We start from the raw sequence: 20636 nt of genomic DNA, 5'->3' as shown, positions 1-20636 counted from the left end.
TTTTTACTAACTATAAAAGAACAAAGTGAATACTGCATGGATGATCAAAGTAATTTAGTATTCACATTTAAAACATCTCTTTCTTCCACTAACATCCATAAATCTTTAAATATAAAAGCATACATAACTACCATTTAAAGCTTCTTACAAGAATGAGGCAAATAGCCCAGATATTGCTCTATTTTACTTTGGTGTCTTAACAAGGGGGGAGAAACGTTACTTAAGTACAAACAAAAAAGGTAGTAAATTAAAATAAAAACAGTCTTAGGAATAAATTGCTATGGGACAAGGACAAAAAACCAAGTTTTGGTTTTATACATGCAAAAATGCTCTCATTTGTATTGATATCTGATATCTGAGTTGACTAACTTTGAATACTTTTCGGAAAATCAAATTCATGCTGTTATTTTTAAATTTACTTTGTCAGAACACAAAGTAGATAACAATTATATATCACTTCTCCCAAATAATTCTTGGATGGGAGGCAGGAAGTGGAGAACTGAATGGATTGCTTGGTTTTTTTTCTTAGGTAAAAGCAGAACAACTCAATCATAAAATGCACACAGCTGTATCTAAAAGAAAAATGCAAACACAACTTAACCAACTTTATTTGACTGCATCTTATTTAGACATCTTGCACATTTCAAATCCCATTAAATCTCTCTCTCCAAAAGGATATGGGACAATAGAAGAAAATTATGCAGCAATATCCAGTCATCAAACAGCAGTCCAATATTTTGAGATACACGTGATATTTTATAGATACTCAACTCATATCTGACGTCAATATAATTTATGGTTATGTTTTTACAAACCTGAAAGCCCTGTAACATTATAGCACTCATTTTAGTGATGTCATGGTGCACTGAAAAGTAACTCTGATGCACTACCAATTTGCTTTTATCTATGCTCCTGGAAAGTGATGAACTTCATGATTTTTAGACACCATAATAAATATACACATCCAGTCTTATACATGTCAGCCAATACCATAACACAGGGCAAGGTAAAATCAAAACATGTGACAAACAAAGTCCTTTACATAGATTTGTCAAGCAAGTAGGGAGGGTAATTTGGGGAAGAGGCAGAAAATATCAAAACCAATTTTTTAATAGTAATTTTTTCTTTTTTCTTTTTTTATTTTGTTGGCTTCGACTTCAAAAACTACTGTCTGGTTTCTGATCTGTGGACTTCTCTAGAGTAGTTTCATCCTAAAGTAAGGGAAATTACAATCAGCCCACATATCAAAAATGATAGTATACCCGTTAGCTTCTTCAATACTAACATATATAGCTTCATGGTAGCATGTATAAAAATGTTCAGCAGTACCAACTGCCAAACCAGTGTCAGTGGATAGTACAGTCAGTCTTAAAGAGGCAGCACCCCGTTAAAAGAAAGTTGCACCAATTTTGCTCAGTTTTAGCCAAGTGAACTCACTCTATCAATTTTAACTGGGACTGTTTTAAGATCATGTAAGAAAAATGAAAGCCCACTATCAAAAAGTAAATTAATGTATGATGCTACTTCAACTGGAATGGAGACTTAGTTTTGATGCTGGGTTATCAAGCTAGATATTAAAATTTTAGCCTACTTAAGTAAACAATTTTTGCATAACCAATGAAAGACATAAGGGAGACATTTATATTCAACATACACCAATTGGACAATACAGCAACCATCTGACTTTTTAGCCACATGTTATGGTCATGTTTACAAACACCCAGTCAGTTCAGCAAAACCTGGTCAATTCTGGGGCAAAAGGTCAGTAGAAATGGTTTCACTGACAACGTGCCAAAAACATAATGGTTGAAATGAAAATCCAGCATGTATCTACTTTGGAACTGTCCCCATCAGTGAGTCAAGCAACTATATGTTCATCAACTATCATTACTCATGAATCAGCAAGTCAAATATAAAGTGGTGAGATAAAATTTGATAACTGTTTTAGCTCAGTTCCCTCCATATTAAAAATAAGAGAAGCATCACTATGATTGGCATTCCTCTAAATGCTAGAGCCCAAATGACATTTGAGCAAAGACATACTCAAAATCGTCAGCTGGAAAGCTGAGTATTGTGTGATCATCACATTTTTAATGTAATCAGTACTCTGCCGATTAAACTTTCAAGAGCAACATAAAATGGAAAGAAAAAGTTGTCTTTAAAAATAAGGAACTATAAATGATCCCACCAGCAGAAAGATTTTATTTTCACCAAATCTGTATATCATTATTTTAAAAGTACTTAATACCATGTTCACTTTCAAGACACTACACTGAGCAAGGAGCAGCTTTCCTTTTTAAAAAAAAAAAAAAAAAAAGGCAACAAACTTTCCTGAAAGGGGGCTTTTACCAACTGTTAATGGAGGTAGGGTTTTTAAAAATACAGTAATTATAGCCATAAAATAAAATTCAAACCAAATCCTAGAGCAGAAGTAAAGCATATCCAAATTAAAGAAAAAACAACATAGAATCCTACAAAACATTTTTCACAGAGCATCAATTTTTTTTTTTTTATGGGTACCTAGGTTTTCCAGTTAAATTATCCATCACAGGTTTCCTGACTCAATTGAAAGCAATTAACTTTAAAATTTGTTACACTGCACAGATTGGCCAAAATACAATGTAACTGAACATGGTAATAACTATTAAGAAAACCCATAGAACTCATTCCAAAAATTTTTTACAATTTTCCCTTTTGTTTTTTTGAGGACTAAGCAAAGCTTCCCCCAAGAATCTGCTCAAATAAGTGAAAAGAAAAGAAAATCAGTTTAAAATGGATACAATGCACCTTGAAATTTATTTCCAAGACCAAGAGCCAAAAGTGAAGCATTTTAAGAAACAGAAGCAATGTGAAATCCAAATCAAGTGGGAAAAGTTCCAACTGCTTTGTAAAAGCTGTCCTTCACAGCTTAGCGATAATTTTGATTAAATAAAATCATACCAATTTACATTAATTTTCTATTCTTTTCCAAAAATTCCCTCACTCTCAAAAAAAAAAAAGTGCATCCAAAAACCCAGCAATTCCCGGCTCCATCAACTTTTCTCATCCCTTTTGAGTCATTTCTCAAAGATTTTCCAAGTAGATTCAACTTCTTACTGTAAGGAAAAAAGGGACTTTACAGTAAACCACTCTGTCACTCACCTGGAAAAAAGTATCCAAATTATAAAAATCTGAAATAATTTATTATCAAATTTAGAATTTAAATAAAAACAAAAGTTTGCTTGCAAAGACCTTAAAGAAAAGGAAAAGATAGCATGCATTCAAAAACTAGAGATGAAGACAAATAGATTTATCTACACAGGCACTGGCAGACGCAATTTAATTGTTATCTTTACTCATTGTAAGACACACCCAACCCTACATAACATTTTTTTCATTCACTAATCACTGAGGTACCAATATTCAAGAATGGAAAAATTTAATATTGAAAAAATAAAACCTAAAATTGAAGCTTTTCCCCCACCCCCTTCAGAAAACTATGGCAGGTTTCATGTGAAATGTTAGTATAACTTGGAGATTTTTACAATCTACATTGGCTTTTTTAAGGAACAAAAATCATGTTCCACTTACTGGTTCTGTGACAAAATGATCACTGTGTAAATGACATTGTCAGCAGACTTTGCAAATGAACAAACAAATCTTGGCTATCAACTGGCACATCTTGCTGGTACCAAAAGAACTCTTTAAGTTTAAAACAATCTCTTTTAATTCGGAACAAATGCGCCATGCCAAAGTGCAACAAATATTGTGCGACACTCAATGAGACACTGACAGATAAGAGCTGCATGGAAATTACTAAATCCACCTGCAAAGCAATTTTGTACAAATTGCATTGCATGCAAAGGTCGATTCTGCGTGGTTGGAAAGTTGTTCCTTGATGTCAGTTTCTCAACGCAGCCACAATTTAAGTCGCAGTGCATCAACTCCATTTAAATAGTATCTGAACAGCCTCTTATCTCGAACAAAACCAAGATTTTCATAAAGTTTCAAAGCAGACTTATTCGTTATTTCTGTTTCCAAAACAACCTTCGAAAAGAGGAGAAAACTAAGTCACAATTTTATATATTTGAAATTAATTTTATAATTTCATAATTTGACAAATCACATACAAACATTTCAAATATTTAAGAAAAACATTATCGTATTCTGTTTTAAAATTGATGGTGAAACAATAAATGTTAATGATGTACAGAAAGAACCCAGAAAAATGGTCACTGAAATTGTGATAGTAATTTTCTCTTGGGGCAAGGGGAGGTAGGAATGTGAACATTTTCTGTTCTGTTGATTTTTTGTGATGTTTTGAAAGTTTTAGCAATGAGAATATATGTTTTATACTAAAACAAAGATGAATTGTTTCCCTGTGGAGAAAAATAGTGTGACAAAAAGACGAAGAAAAGAAAAAAATCAACAATAAAAACTTTGAAGAAAATTGACCAGTACTTGAAACTATTCAAATTGACCTCCGACTCCTATATTTTCATTAATTTGTCATCATTTATCCTGGCAACAATTACCATATTGTCTAGAGTCTACACCAGAATCTGCAAATTATAGCTCTTGGGCCAAATGTGCCTATTGCCTGCTTCTGTAAATAAAGTTTTATTGGAACACAACCATGCCCATTTGTTTACATGCTGTCTAGGACTGCTTTCTCAACACAAGGAGCAGAGTTGAACATCTGCACCAGAGATCTATAGTCTGCAAAGTCTAAAATATTTACTTATCTGACCCTTTGCTGATTTTTAGACCAAAGGTACCCAAACATCAGTTAACTGGAGGGTTTGTTAAAACAGATGGCTGAGACCCCTCCTCCAGAGTTTCTGAGTAGATTTGGGATGGAGCCCAAGAATCTGTAGTTTTAAAAAATTGCTAGTTGATGCTGATGCTGCTAGTTGGGAGACCACAGTCTGAGAACAAATGACTACATATTATGGACATCAACACTTAACAGAAGAACACATAAAGTATTGACTTCTGACTCTTTTTTAATATTACTGAACCAATGGCCCTGACAATGAATAAATGATACTTTTTGGTATTGTGTGATTTCTTTTTTAATTTGTTTCTACCTTCCTCTACCAAAACATCCTCTATCCCATCCTCCCACCTTTTAGATACACAGCTCTATTTGCCTTTCTATTGATTCTCAACCTACCTCATTGAGAATTACCGACACAGTGAGCCACAGTTACTGCTGGGATGTCATAACCCTCAGGTGTTTGAAGTGGGACAGAAAGAGCAAAGCATAATTAAAGTCCCAAGTAAAGCCTATGAGTCTCTTTGTTCTTTCTCAAGCTATCAAAATACCTGACAAGAATTCAAACAGATGTAAATAATAGGAAAAAGAATATACCTCAACTCAACCTATCCAAAACTGAACTCATGATCAACTTCTCCTCCACAATTCCGTATCTTAGTAACAAGATCTCCATCCTACCAATCCTTAAACCTGAAACCAAGAGTCATTGTTGAACTTCTTTCCTCTCACGCCCCCCTACAAATATCCAAGCACCGAGTATTTCAATTCTCTCTCTTAAATTTCTCAAATCGACCCTTTTCTTTCTATCCCTAATGATACCATTCTAGTCCAAGCTGCCATCAACTTTCACTGTAATTACAAGATCCTCCTAACTCAAAGGTCTCCCATTCTCTTTAAGTAGAATGATGCTCTTGTTAACTCCCTGCTTAAAACCACTGACTCCCTTTTGTCCTCAAGATAAAGTCCACAATCTAAAAATAATCTAAAGAAACCTAAAAGGCCCATCAAAATATGGCCTCTACCTACCTTGCCAACTTCAGTTTAGGTATTCCCCTCCCGTTCCCCCAGCTCTCCATGATCAACACTGAACTTTCAGTTTCTGGAACCCACCATAATCTTTCCCACCTTAGACTTTTCACATAAGTTGTTTTCTCCGTCTGAAGGATGCTCTTCCTGTCCTCCTTGCTTTTGGCCTTAGCTTGTCCCTTCCAGACTGGGTGAAGTATCCCTTTCTTTTATATTACCCCAAGAGCACTCTGCACTTCTCCTTATTCAACTCCATTCTCATTCAACATTTAATGACGGTGTCATCTCTCCTAGCTGATGCACCCAACAAGGGCAGGAATCATGTGCACCTCCTTCATAGCCATTTCCTACGTACCTAACAAACTGCCTAACACATAGAAGGCTCTTAAATATTTGTAAATTATATACATCCTAAGCACCTTTCATTATATTACATAATTATATAAACATTAAACAAACAAAAGCATTACCAAACTTTTAAATGACCAAAGTACTGAAAGAAAAAGCATCATCTTAAAGCAACTGCCTACACAATTAACTCATTAAAGCAAATCACATGCTAAATTTGAATTTTTTAAAGATCTAAACACAAGTAATGAATAATTCAGGAGCAAGAGAAAATATTACTAAGAAGGGACATTTAAATAAATGTTGTACAACAAATAAACTGGTTTAAGAATAAAAGTCAACAATTTTTCTCTGCTCTTAAAAAAAAGGAATTTATTTTTTAGTAATGTAGGTCATCTACCAGTATGGGACACTACAGTCTGATCAATACAGGTTTCAATTTTGAACAATTTTCTTGCATAACTCCTAGAATTCTGTTTTAGGCCACCACCTAATTAAAGCTAAAATGTGTCAAAACAATTAACATGTGAAGCAATAAAGGTACAACAACTCAAAACTTGGAACTTGATTTCACAGAAAAAGGTGAAAGGTTTTTTTTAAGCTAGTATTTATTGAAAGCTTAATAAAATTGTAAAGCATTTTACATGCATTATGTCATTTTACCTGCATTTGTCATTATGTTATTTTCACAATAACCCTATGAAATAGATATGATTTTCTCCAATTTACAAAAGAATGAAACTCAAGGCCACCAGTACTGCAAAAACAGACCAGACTCCAAATCTGAACTACAGCTTAATAGTATCCACTCTTCTGTGCCTCCCCCTGATTGTTTCCCAGATTAAAACAAAGCAGCAAATGGGAGATCTAACCTACTTAAGACACAATGAAGGGATTCTAAGTCTGTTTGTTAATATTTGGCAACTGGAAATATTCAAGACACATCTGAAGCTAATTATGGCTATAAAAATACACACATAAGGTGTGGTAAAGAGTTGTATTCACGTTTGTTGGCATCCTAACAGATTAGTGAAATACAGCCCAATTATACAGAAATGGAATTACACAAAGGGCTAACCTTAGTTAAAATGAAAATATTCTCTCGGTACACTCACATTCTCTAAACAAAGAGATCATTTGACAAAATAGAAAATGTCAGAAAAAAAGTAACTACTTTTTAATACTTAATCATTCAAATTCTTATAATTAAAAGAGAATCTGGGTTTATAGTGAAAACTCAATATAAAACTATTCTTTTAGACCACATCATGGGAGTATTACATAGGAAGCCAAAGGATAATGAGGCTACTTTGGTCCCAAAGAAATCTGGCAAAGTAGAATTCTACTTAACAGAAAAAGGATTACTGTGAAGTTCCACAGACTCTCTTAGCAACAAACCATTGTCAGGATAAGCCAAATGATTACAGTTTAGAAAGATTTTTTTAATATTGTAGGCTGGAACTGTTGGAGGGAGGCCAACTGTTCACTGCTAGAACCTAAGCACTAGCCTATCAACTGGCACCTCACAGACCTTCCATCAATACTACTGAACACTACTACTGCTCTTCATAACATTCCTTTAAGATCAGAATTCCGATCATACTGCATAGACAACGAGACAGACTATAAAAAGTTAAATGACTTGCCTACAATCACACAATTCTAAGTGACAGAAGATGGATCTAGAACCCAGGCTTCTCATAACCAGTTCTTTAATTAGGACAAACTACTCAACCAAAAGTCCTTACAGCTTAAATATCTCCATTTTACTCTTCTCTACCCAGCAGCCTCTGTCTCACAGCCAAAATATGTTTCCAGTGAAACTAAAAATGTTCAACATATAACTGTTAAACATATAAGGCTTTGTACATTATCATAAAATTCACCTTTGTACAATATCAAAAAATCATAAAAATACATGAGATGCATTTGTATATATCAAGATATTACATGCATTTTGTTAATATGTAACAGATTTATCATTGGTTATAATAAATTAGGCCACTGTTGGTAGGAATGTAAATTGGTACAGCCATCATGGAAATAGTTATGGAGGTTCCTCAAAAACTTAAAAATAGAACTACTATATGATCCAGCAATCCCACATTCTAGAAAACTTATTCATGCTATTTGTATGTATTTCTCTTACTATTCCCCTAATGTAATACACAAACCCAAGATGCTTGTCCTAGTAGCCACTGCATGTTTGGCAGCCAGAACATGTAGGGGTGTAACCAAATCCGAGCCAGGTCAGCAATATGGGTAATGTATTTCTCATTCATGAAACAACAAATCCACTTGTTTCTTTTTTTCATGCTATAACTTTTATAGACAGCTCCAAATATACAGAAAATTAAAAAAGATATTTTAGTTATGCTGTTTTAACATGTCTAATTCTGACATAAAACATTAGGAAAGTCATAGTAAGGCAAAATGAAAATAACTATTAGATCAGGAGAGTATTTCATTATTATTTGAACAAAAACATCATCTACAGTTCAACTCTGTGATTACTAATTTTGGTTTAATATGATGTAAATTTATCTTAAAAATGACAATAGCAACCAAGAGCAATATAAACATGACTCAAGGTCACAAATTCTACAAACAGAATAGGAAGTAAAAATTGACTGGATGTGCATGGTAAGGCTTCACAGAGATTTCCAAATGTAACTCTGTATAGGTGCATAGAATTAAAAATCTCTTTAAGAATAAAAAAAAAATTAGCAGTACAACCTAAGTGGCGGAAAATGTAATTTAAATCCCTTTTCAAATGTCTTTCCGATAATTTGCCAAAATTCCTTAACACGTTAAGAGAAAAGAAGGTTGGCCTAACTTAAGTAAAATCACATGTTGGTTACTTTATAATTGGTTACTATATTCTTAGAAATTAAAATTTTTTTCCTCAGAACACATTATATACAAGACTGTTTTTACATATGATTTTGTTTTTACCAAAAGGTATTTTAACAACTGATGAACTCTGTAGATACTTTTTTTTTTTAAATCTTACTATGTACAAAACAAGTAAAATGACTGCCATTCCTAGAAAGCTTACAGAAAGCTCAGAAGGAAAGACAAGTTAACAATTATACAAGCTGAAATTCACAAGTCCATTAAAAAAAAAAGAGGTACAGATAAAATGCTGGAAGCACTGAACTAATCGTCAACAAATATTTAAGAACCATTGTACTTTATCACAAATGCCACAATAAGTACTAAGAATACGGCAGTAAACAAGAAAAGGAATCTCTGCTCCCTTAGCAGCTAAGACACAGACTCTGAACAGCAGAGTAAATTTTACAAAAAGAGAAGCCAAGAAAACCACAGAAGCCACACAAGTGATTCTGTCCAGAAGGATTAAGGAAAACTTTTAAAAAGTTATTGATATTTGTTTTGGACCTTAAAGACTGAGAAGTAGTTTAATAAGTAGAGGAGAACCAAGAAGCTACTAGGTCTAGCAAATACATCAGTGAGAAAGCAGTTACACTGGAGTCGAGGGGCAAGAAACCAAACCAAATGGGATGAAATGGTAATAAAAGGAAGTGGAACCAACAAAGACAAATTAACTATCAAAAATTAGAAGGGAAAAGGGGATAGAATCGTGGCTTATACAGTTTAAAACATAAGGAAAGGGAGAGGAAAAGCCTTATAAATAGTAAACAAAGGTTCTATCCCTTTATAGAGCAAAACCTTTATCTGAACAATGTGGGACACAATTTTTTTTAAACATAGAAGAGTTCTCTAATCCAGAAGCAGAACTATTCAAACTGTAAAAAAAATCATACAAAAGAAGTAAGTTTTCGGAACTATCCCCATTTCAGGCTAAGAATAGGTAAAACTCTTTGCTTCAATAGTAAGAAAAGTAAATCAGAATTAGATTTTTAGGCCCACAATGAAAAGAGTATTTCTACCATAAAATGTGTCACTAATTTAGGATCTAACTATGAGACTAAAACAATATAACCCAAATCTCCATATCAATCCCCAGACCTTTTAAAGGAAAACCAATACGATATAAACATATTTGTTCTGTTTAGGTAAAGCACACTACCATGTCTCACGGGTAGTGACTAGGATAACTCACAAAAGGTATAACACCATTAAGGAACATAATACTCCCTGTTCGTAACATCCCTGCTCACTGGAAACCACTCTACTCAGTAGCAGTAGAGGATCAAAACATGGTCTTATCAACCCAAAGATTTCTCCAAACTGTTTGGCAACTTTTATGAAGCTCGACTTCTCCTCCTGATGAACTAAACCAGTGTGGCTACAAACACAGAGACTTACACCCATGAACATATGCAGTCTAATCCTCTTCTGCAAATTTTAGTTACCAGACATTTAAATGATCCAGGGTCACTGCATCTTTTACTTTGTGGTATTATATTAAAAGCTGTGAACAATGTAAGATCCTTCACTACATGTGAATTACCTTATTTGAAATAACACTGAACATCCTGAAATGCCAGGATGATTTCCTCTGTGCCGCCCAACATACCTGCAGGCCTTCTCAACCAACCACTATTTAGTGTAATCTGTCAGAATACAAACTAATGTGAACAAGAAGGGTGAGAATACTCTATGGTAAATCTCTGTATTCTCACATGGAAACATGTTCATGAGATATTGTTAAATAAAAAAAAGTAATTATTGCAGAATAATAACTATGGCTTCATTTGTGTAAAGAAAAAGTATTACACAGCTTAGATGTGTGCTTAGAAATGGGAGGATACATATTTGAAGATGAACAGTAGCTATAAGCGGAAAGAAGAATGAAGAGCTGCAGAGTGTGAGCATGGTGAATGAAGGGACTCTGTACCCTCGAATCACACATACACATCATGTTTAACGACTGTGTATACATTTTGTACAGAAAAAAAAACCGTCTTAAAAAAAAAGTAATCAAAACAGGTTAGAGTCTTTTGAGGAAAAAATTACCTAATTTTAAGTATTTTGAGAACTCTCTAAGGCATAGTTGCCCTCCAATAATAAAGATAATTGTCACTTGTACGGTTCATAAAATTATTAACACAATACAACTTTGTTCCATCTCAGTCACCATTGCTATATTAAAAACATCTATACTTCTCTAGTTCATACTTATTTCCTTCCACATCATATGACAGTAAATTTTAACATTCCCAACCATCACCATTAGTTACGGAGCACCCACTATGTGTACAGGACAGTGCTGTAGGCTACAAAGAAATTATAGCTGTGGTTAGGCTGTACAAACAGGCTAAAGAGAAAAGACACTCCTAGGTTAATACGCAGACAGGTCTACATTTAAAAAGTGGTTGCAATTTTTTCTCCTCAGCCTTCTCATTATTTAATGCTGATTTTTTTTCAAACACGAAATGTCTTTCATATGAGCTGACAGTTGGCCCAAAGTTAAAAAAAAAAAAAAATGTTATTTAGAGAGAAACTAAGGCCAATATGTAAGGAAATTGCAGTAAGATTATAATAAGAGCTACCTTAAGTGACTTTAACTGAACAAATCCTCTGAATACCAATTCCTCTGAATACCAATTATTTACTGAAAATGTCTAAGATTTCACCTTTACATTTTGACAAAGAACAAATTTTAGCTCCCATTATCATCTTAAAATTGTTCTAGGTCAAAATTCATGTGTTTTTAAAAGGAATATAATTTTCACCACAAGCGACAATTATGTAATAGTCTGCAATGAAATCTGCAGTATAATTTATTATGGAATACTTATTTAAAAAAAAAAAACTGGTAGAATACAGACCACAGTAAAGGGTTTTAAACATTTAGAAAGACTTACCTCATCACAGTCTCCTTCAACCATGGCATATATAGCTTTCTTAACCAAGTTTGTACCTAGAACATAGATATGAGTATTAATGAAAGAAAATTTAGTTTCTTAAAGATACCTAAATTATCATATTCATACTAAGCACAGAAATATCAAATGCTGGGTTTACCTCGAATGCAGATACACAGACTATCTTAAGTGAGAAAAAATTTTAAACTGAGAGGCCAACAGAACCTACACATAGCAATATAATAAAAGACCTATCTCCCTCCATATGTATCCCTTTTTCTTAGGTGTAATTACTTGCTCCAAGTAGGAGTTTGTGCTGTTCTGTTTGAAGGTAAGAGAAAAGGGGAAAAAGAAAAAGGCAAGATATGGTACGGTCAGAGCAACCCAGGAAACCCTTGAACTAGCTGAAGTTACTACAAGACTCTTGAGCGAATCCTGCCAAAGATTACACCAGAAACTGCTGTGACGCAGAGTGGGCCCAAGATACTGGGTTGGTTCCTACAAACCTTCGAGTGAGCCTGAGCATACTGAAGTCCAGCATTCCCAAATGATGCCAGGGTGTCTCTGCAAATGTCTAGCAAAATGTATCCTAGTTTAGGGTCAGATACATCTGGTACATAAAAGGGAAAACAACTGCCAACTCTGGTTTTAAGAAATCCAAATTCTGTAAGGAATCTCTTAATTTTCCAACCATGCACATGAGTAAGATCACATTACACGGGCCAAACAAAATGTCTGAGGGCTAAGATGCAGCCCTCAAGCCACCAGGTTCTGCCCTGTGAGCTAGTCAGACAATTGCTTATCATTTGCCATGTGCCCTTATCAGCTCTTTTTAATGTGTCAAAAACTCAAACTTGGCTTGTATAACAAGTCCAATCCATTAAAAACCTTAGTAGTAAACTCTTAACTCTAATAAGAAAGGTTGGTTAAACCAAATGTATTAAGTCAACCTATTCATAATGATTTCTCATGACATCTCAGATTGTGTGAAACAGTCTTAAATCGGACAAAAACATTCGTATAAAAAAAAAACCACAAGTGACAAAAAAACTGCTAGTAATTAAATACTGGTACAGGCATTAAATCTTTCACGAATACTTACTGAGCTTCACTAGATCCCAGAATTGGACACGCTCAGACAAGTGCTTGATCCCCCATCCTGAACAAAAAGCCAGTAGGTCCTAGACACTAGGACAGTGGCTCTTAACCAGGCTTACATCACAGTCACCTGGGGAAGCTTCAGTCTTACTTTTAACAGGACAAACAAGATTCTCAGGAGGAGGGACCTAAGCATTTGTTTTTAAACCACCCAGTGATTCTAACGACCATTATAAATCACAAGTTTAAGATTAACTGAAAATGCCAGGAAAAGCAGACCCAAGAAAGAGATGAAATTGGTTCTCCCTGATTTGTTAATATGTTTGAGGACTAGTACTAAATAATGGTAACAATTTCTCCATAATTTTGCCTTGAGGTCCACTTAACCCAGGTAGAGACAGCTCCTGGAGGGCTGTGATCAAGTGCCCCAATAACGCTACTGAAAACGGCAGTATGTAGTATAACACAAATCATTTTGAATGTGATAAAAAAAAATGTTTGGAGGTAAAAACTGATCACCTGCTACTTGTTAGAAAGATAATTTCTCAAACAAAGCATTAATAAACAAGTCATTTGAAGAACATTTTTTAAATATTTTGAAATAAAAACCTTAATTTTCTTCCCTTCGCTTCTTTCTCATTTCTACACATTTACATTTAAACCTTTTGCTTCAAAAAACAAAAATGAAAACAACTTATGCATTCTTTTAGTGACATAATATTTTCCTTACCAATGCCATTTCTCCTGTATTTGGAATCCACGGCTAACATGGCTATATAACCTCTGCGGAACATCTTTTTGTGCATATCCAACTTGCAAACGATGGCACCTACACACTCCTCCCCTACCATGGCCTTAAAAATAAACAAACAGTTATGAAGAATACATTGCCATCAGGTACTGCACAATTACCCAGGGAAACAGCAACCAACCACTGGTCACATTTTTGAGGAAGAAGAGATAAGAATTCTAGTAAGAGAGCAATCACAGAAGTTTCAGAAATCTAAATCCTAGAACTCCTTCAAATATTCCAGTTTTAAAATCGTTCAACATTGTTTAGGGCATGAATTGCTTATGTTTATTATCAAAGCCTAGTGGGGGGGGGGAAGCAAGATTCCCACAAAGCAAACATTCAAGTACTTTATAAGAGGTGCTTATAATTATTTGCAATAAAGACCTACATGTTTAAGATTTGGAAAGGGGGAAATACATGAAAGTAATTTTTTTAAGAATATGTCTATTCATTAGGATATGATAAAATATTGTGAAACTTGCTTATCAAAGTACTGTAAATTTAAACGTAATTCTAAGTTTTGGTGAGAGACAAATATAAGACATGATTTTTATACATGAACAGCAGAGTTAGATTTTGATCAGGAAAAAAATATGTAAATGATTTTCAGATAAAAGATTGCTTTTAAGGTACTCCTTGGATCCTACCCAAGGGGTTTTTTTTTAGTGAACGACCATGAAGACTAGATATACAATGGTCTCATTTTTAGGACACTCCTGACACTATCATTCTCATAAAGCTCAGAGTATCTAGAACTTAAAATCAGAGTTTCATATTATACTAAAAGCTTTAATATAACTTTACAGAATTTTAATAATAATGTCTTTCCAGAGTATTAAAGGTTACATGTTGAATAAATGCTAATCATCCCCCATTTTCATTAAGATTTCCAGTGTTACCATTAAAAATGTTTTTCAAAAGTTCTGTCACTCATGAAAAGTTCTAATAATACTGTATTCTGGTAAATATCAATAGGGCAATACTCCAATAATTTAATAACGTGTCAGCTTGCTAGAAATATGTGTTTGCTATAAAGAGCACTCATTAAAAAAATAGGAAAACTTCAAATTATCTCTTAATAAAATTAAATTTTTAGAAGAAACTATTTCAACAACAAAAACCAGGAATTGGGTTAAAAAATTAAAAAGCCCTCATTCTGTAAAATGATTAAAAAGTCCTTTTTTAAGGGGCGCCTGGGTGGCTCAGTCGGTTAAGCGTCTGCCTGCGGCTCAGGTCATGATCTCAGGGTCCTGGGATCGAGTCCCGCATCGGGCTCCTTGCTCTGTGGGGAGCCTGCTTCTCCTCTGCCTCTCTCTCTCTCTCTCATATGAATAAATAAAAATCTTTAAAAAAAAAAAAAAAAAAAAAAAGTCCTTTTTTAATTGTGGAGAAATCTTATAGGCAAGGTAATTCTAATCCATTTCACACAAACCTGAACTAGGTCAGAAAAATCTTTTTGATGGGATATTAAATTCAAAAATTCACACTAATGCATTTCTGTTTTATCACACAATCCAAAACTATTTTGAACCAATAAACCTCTAAAATTGCTATTTCCATTTTCATTCACAATAAATCAATCTGGTTCTATCAAAATTCTTTTGAAAACTAAAATTTCTTTCTGAAATAAGACCTGAAAAATACACAAAAGTTGGCTGGCTGAACAACTCTGACAGCATTTTTCTGATTTGAAAGTAACTCACCTCAAATATATGTATGTGGTTGTGTGTGTGTACATGTTTGAACTAATGGTACATTAAAATACTTTTTGACCTGATCTCTTAAGTTAGGGAAAAACAGAAACCTATATAAATCTATGATACAAAACTGTAGGACAGCTACACTTCAGTTAGTAAACCATCCAAAAGAAGTTTCTTCAAAATCAGAACCACTAGACACAATACAATTGGACAAGACTTTCAAATTGGATAGGAATTTCAAACAAATCTTCGTCCTTTGACCAAGGAAGTAATAGGCAAACAAAGTATTATATCAGTTCACACTTGGACTAGATTGACTTCTTCCTAATTAAGAATCTGTAGGAGCAAAAATCAAGTGGTACGAATCAGTAAAAAAATAAAAGCCCAGTTTACAATATACTGTTACTAATAAGATGTTGGTAGTGAAGAAGGCCTATGCTGTTATTTTTTTTTTTCTGATAAATTGCTGATGGATATACACTTACAAGAATCACTATTTGTCAAAATTTTTCCAAATAAAAGCTTTGCACATATATTTGGAACTCATACTATCAAATGTGTTCTTTTTTCAAGGATGGGAACTGAAAAATTCCTGGCAAGATTAAGACTTAACTCTACAAGGCCAAATGCCTGTCAATCTATAAAAGTTGAAAAATTCAAGTTGTGTGAAATAGAAATTCCCAAATTCCAGAATGCTATACATGGGAAAACAGAGGAAGCCAGAAAGTTAAATTTAGAATAAACAGACTATAATACATCACTGGTAATAAGTTTAAGAAGTTCAAAAAGGCACCAACAGCTGAAAATACCATGAACTCAAAAGAGGTAGAGCTAAATTAGTTAAGAGTAGAGTAATTCACAGTGTCTCCCATTTGTCTGGTACTCTACTTTCACATCTGTTACAATTATTAGGAAGAATCGTAAGAAACCGTCATTTTTGTTAGTCCGATATGGTCAAGTATTGGCAATTTTCTAAGGTTCAACCTCATACATTCCATTTGATCCATTACAGGTTATATGGAAACCAAAAACATTTTGGAGGTTTTCAATCTCTTCAGATTTTTCATGTTTGCAAGGACAATCGTCCCTTGATGAAGCATAACTTGGTAACACAATGATCTTCACTGTCAAGAGTATGTAATTTTTCAGGTTCTTATTTCCATAATAAGAGGTCAGGTAAAGTTCTAGTTTTACCTCTCTGCCACTGAATACCTGAAGCTTTTTTTTTTTTATATATAAGCTTTTATTTTTATGTAATCTCTACACCCAACTTGGGGCTCAAACTCACAACCTAGATCAAGAGTTGCATGTTACACTGACTGAGCCAGCCAGGCACTCCTAAGTATCTGAAGATTTAAACATTTTAAGTCACTTTGGTCCTTAATTTTTTTTTGCATTAAAAAAAAGTAAAGTAAGATCCTTTACAGTTCTAAAATGATATGACTTAAAATAAACATACACACTTATATTTGTTTTAAATTAGTTCTTACAGGAAATTCAAATTTTTTAAATGCCAACATAAAGGCCCCAATTCTAAATGGCCTCTGATTAACTACTGTTTTATGTTCAATACCTCCAGATATATATTTGCACCATAAATCTTAGATGTCAACCACCTGTACATATCTCAATTTCCAGATATTCAGAATTTAATGTTAAACAAACCAGCTATTAAAGAGCTAAAGTACAAATCAGCTGGTGAACTGGAAGGAGTCTATGAAATATCAAAACTAAAATTTACTAATACTAAGTTTATCAGAGTCTAAAATGGCAGACAAGTTGAGAGAAACCAAGGTAATATCAGAACCCAAAGTTGACTAAATATTACATATACAACTATTTTCTGTAATTAACAAAAATACATATACTATTTCAATTTAAGATTTGACTCATGTGTATGCTTTTGTGGGTAAACTTACAATTAAATCAATCATAAATTTTTAGCAATTACACTGGCATTTAATATGACACGTATAATAGTGCTATAAAATCACTTTCCCATATTCATTGGCACAGGCATGTCTAAGAACTATTTTGATACAATGGTTAGAATCCTGGAAGTGCAGTTTTGTAAAATATAAGATAGTTCCCACAATTTAAACAGACATACTAAATTGAAGTTTAGCAAACTGAACATAGAAAACAACAGAACTACCATTATCTACAATATTGAAGTAATATTTTCAGATTATCAACATATAGAATCAAAAAGATAGATTTCAAAGCACTGTCAAAATGTCTTGCAGGGATTTGCTAAGTGCAACTAAGTCAATGCTAAAACAATAAATATAGTAGTGCTCTCCCTTTACATATCATAAAATACTTCTTAAAAGCATGTTGCCTTTCCTCAGTGAAATTCAATGGAAACAAAATGCTTGTGAGGACACAGATATAAAGCATATACCTTCAGTTAATATTTAAGTGAAAGGTTTCATACAGACTAAAGGTCAGTATTATTGGGAAGAAACTACTGGTACTGCCAATACTACATAAATTAAAAAACAAAAAACTATTTAACTAGTTTCATAGCCAAATCTTTTTTGCTTACATATAAGTAAAAAAATTTTGTCAACTATAACTTTACACAAGCCAGTGTTACTACTAGTATTTAGGTAGATCTATGACCAGTTTCTTAAAAAAATTAGGTTAGTAACAATTTCACACTTAGTTTCCTACATTCCACAAAAAGGTATTTTGTTCAAGTTTCAGGAGTCTTTCAGTCACCAGAAGTGTTAGTAGTGCCTTCTACAATCTAGCACCAGCGTGTTTTCTGGTGCTACAACTGTTAACTGCCCTGTTGAAGTAAAAGGAAACAATCCCCATAATTACTTGAAAATAAGAAAATGCTTGTTAAGATTTAATTCTCCAATGTGGCCACAGCAAGTTTACTGACAATCATGTTCACCAAAACATGTTTATGCATACACTCTTCCCTGATTACGGCTGTAATTGGGAGATTAATAAAGCCTGTATCCGAACAGAACCATGTTCAAATTAAATGATTGCAAAGTGCTTTGAGGATGAGGGAGGGTAATTAAAGACAGTTAAACATGATTATAAGCTAATATAAACAGGATCCAAGACCCCCAACATGCATCATACAGGCTTGTTGCATTTACATACCAACTTAAGCCAGATCAAGACGTCTTACCTTCAAAAGTTTCATTAAATAACTAGTAGTGCGTACACGCACTTTCCATCATGTAACATACTATGAAACGCAGGAGTATACATCCACTGCCACTCTCAGCCCTCACACTCCCTGCCCTGCACGGCCTGGATCTCTCTGCGGGGTTCACCCTCTTTGCATTCCATCCACTTACCAAGAAGCACAGCTGTGGCCAGTTGTGGATAAAATATCTATAGGTATAAATGGAGTAGGGTTCAGACAGATCTTTGGTGATCAGTCTCATGATATCGGGCATTTGTAGCTCGGATTCATATCGGACATAACGTATCGTCCGATCCTCCCCAGGCTCAACCTCCCTGCCTGAGGGGCTTCTTAAACTGCAGCCGGCGGTCAGGGATGAAGACAGCAGCCGCACCTGCTCGTCTTCCTCCTCCTCCTCCTCCTGCTCGGTGCCCTCCGCCAGTCCATTGCGGGTCGCCGCAGGATCGCTCGCCGCCACTGCCTCTGCCGAGCTGGGGAGCGCAGTTCTTCCATTATTGGGGAGGCAGTGAGGGGGACTCTCGCCCGAGTGTACCCCAGCTCCTTTTGTTGCAGTCGCTCTGGGCCCCCCGTCGGGGGTGGCCGTGGTCGTGGCCGCCTCGGCCACGCTCAAAACCTTGCTCTTGAGGGAGGCGGCCGCCCGGAGGTGCCGCAGTTCGGGGCTGATCAATCCGTTGAGCTGCTGCTGCTCCTGCGGCGGCTGAGGGCAGCGGAGGCACGGATGCCCCTTGGCCGCCGCCGTCGCCTCGCCGCCCGCCGGGCTCCTGCCGCCGCCGCCTTCGTGCTCCTCGTCGTCCTCCTCGTCCTCGCTGCAGCAGGCGAGGGCGGCCCCCGCCGGGAAGGGACAGCGGGGCTCGGCCGCCGCCGAGGCCGGAGGTGCTGGTGGTGGGAGGAGGCTGCTAGGCCCAGGCGGTACCTCCGCCATCCTAGAGGCGACACAGACCGAGAGGGGAGGCCATGAGACCCGGCGGACAAGCGCGCAGCAGAGGGGGCGGCGGGCGGGCGGGCGGGGGGGGGGGGGAACGGTGCAGGTGGGGGGGAACAAAGGCAGAAACCGTCCCTCACGGAGCAGCCCCCCCAGTTCCGCGCCCCCCCCGCTCTTCAGCGCCGCCCAGCTGTTCAGCCGGCCACCGTCCCCGTCCGCCCGCAACCATCCGCTGGCCCTGTCACCCGCAGCCCCTCCCTGTCCCCTCCGCGCGGCTCACCCCGCACAGGTCCCCGCCGCCACTGCCGCCACTCCTCTTCCTCCTCAGCCGCTGCCGCCGCCTCCTTCGCCGCCGCGGCCGCCTCCACCACCGCCAAGGTTCACACTCAGCCGCCGTCGCCGTAAAGCGCCTCGGCTGTTACCCCGGGTAAAGTTTCCTAGGCCTGGCTTTACGACACTTCCCTGCCTGCCGGCTGCCGGGGCCAAGGGAAAGGGGCGTGGAGGGAGGTGACCTGTGGAGGGGCGGGGACGAAGGTGTCTCCTGTGGTCTCTGGGGGAGGCCGCGTGCTAATGGGTGGGGCTGTGGGGCCGGGAAGTTGCGGAGGGCGCTGGAGTCTCCGGCTCCCAGCCCACCGTCCTCGGCTTTGGAACTCCTCAGCCCGCCGAGCTTACAACGCTGGGCCGGGGAGAGCTGGGCGGGACCGGCGCTCCCTGTTCCAAGCCCGCCGCCCCGACGGAGCGGCCGCGAAGCCCGCGGGCTGGTGCTCCGCCGACCCGGCCGCACACGAGTCCTCCAAAAATGCTCTTCCTCAGCTGTACTACGTTTGCCCTGACCCGGAGAGGGGCGGGGGAGGGAGGCAGAGGGGGGAGGGCGGTTACCTGAAGCCCTTAAAAAAGTGGAGCAAAACGGGAGAAAAATCGAAAGAGAAAGGGCGTTAAAAGCTGTTGAAAACTGGTTGTTTGCAGTGTGAGTTGTTTGATCAGTCTGCCCCTTTGAGACAAGAGAAGGTGGACAGGTAGTCC

General features: G+C 36.7%; 1 protein-coding gene across 1 annotated transcript; it reads right to left on the bottom strand.

Moving 5' to 3' along the window:
- Positions 1 to 573: 573 nt before the first annotated feature.
- On the bottom strand, positions 574 to 20028 carry NAA30 (N-alpha-acetyltransferase 30, NatC catalytic subunit). The gene is made up of 5 exons (XM_032405186.1): positions 19894 to 20028; positions 18843 to 19614; positions 13757 to 13880; positions 11929 to 11984; positions 574 to 4026 (listed from the first exon to the last, which is right to left on the bottom strand). Exons 2-5 carry the CDS (start codon positions 19611 to 19613, stop codon positions 3889 to 3891), a joined length of 1089 nt encoding a protein of 362 aa, XP_032261077.1. The 5' UTR covers position 19614; positions 19894 to 20028; the 3' UTR covers positions 574 to 3888.
- Between the last annotated feature and the right edge of the window lie 608 nt (positions 20029 to 20636).

The sequence above is a fragment of the Phoca vitulina genome, unplaced genomic scaffold, assembly GCF_004348235.1.
Source record: "Phoca vitulina isolate PV1807 unplaced genomic scaffold, GSC_HSeal_1.0 scaffold7, whole genome shotgun sequence".
NCBI classification, from domain to species: domain Eukaryota; kingdom Metazoa; phylum Chordata; class Mammalia; order Carnivora; family Phocidae; genus Phoca; species Phoca vitulina.
This window is presented reverse-complemented; position numbering and strand designations above follow the sequence as displayed.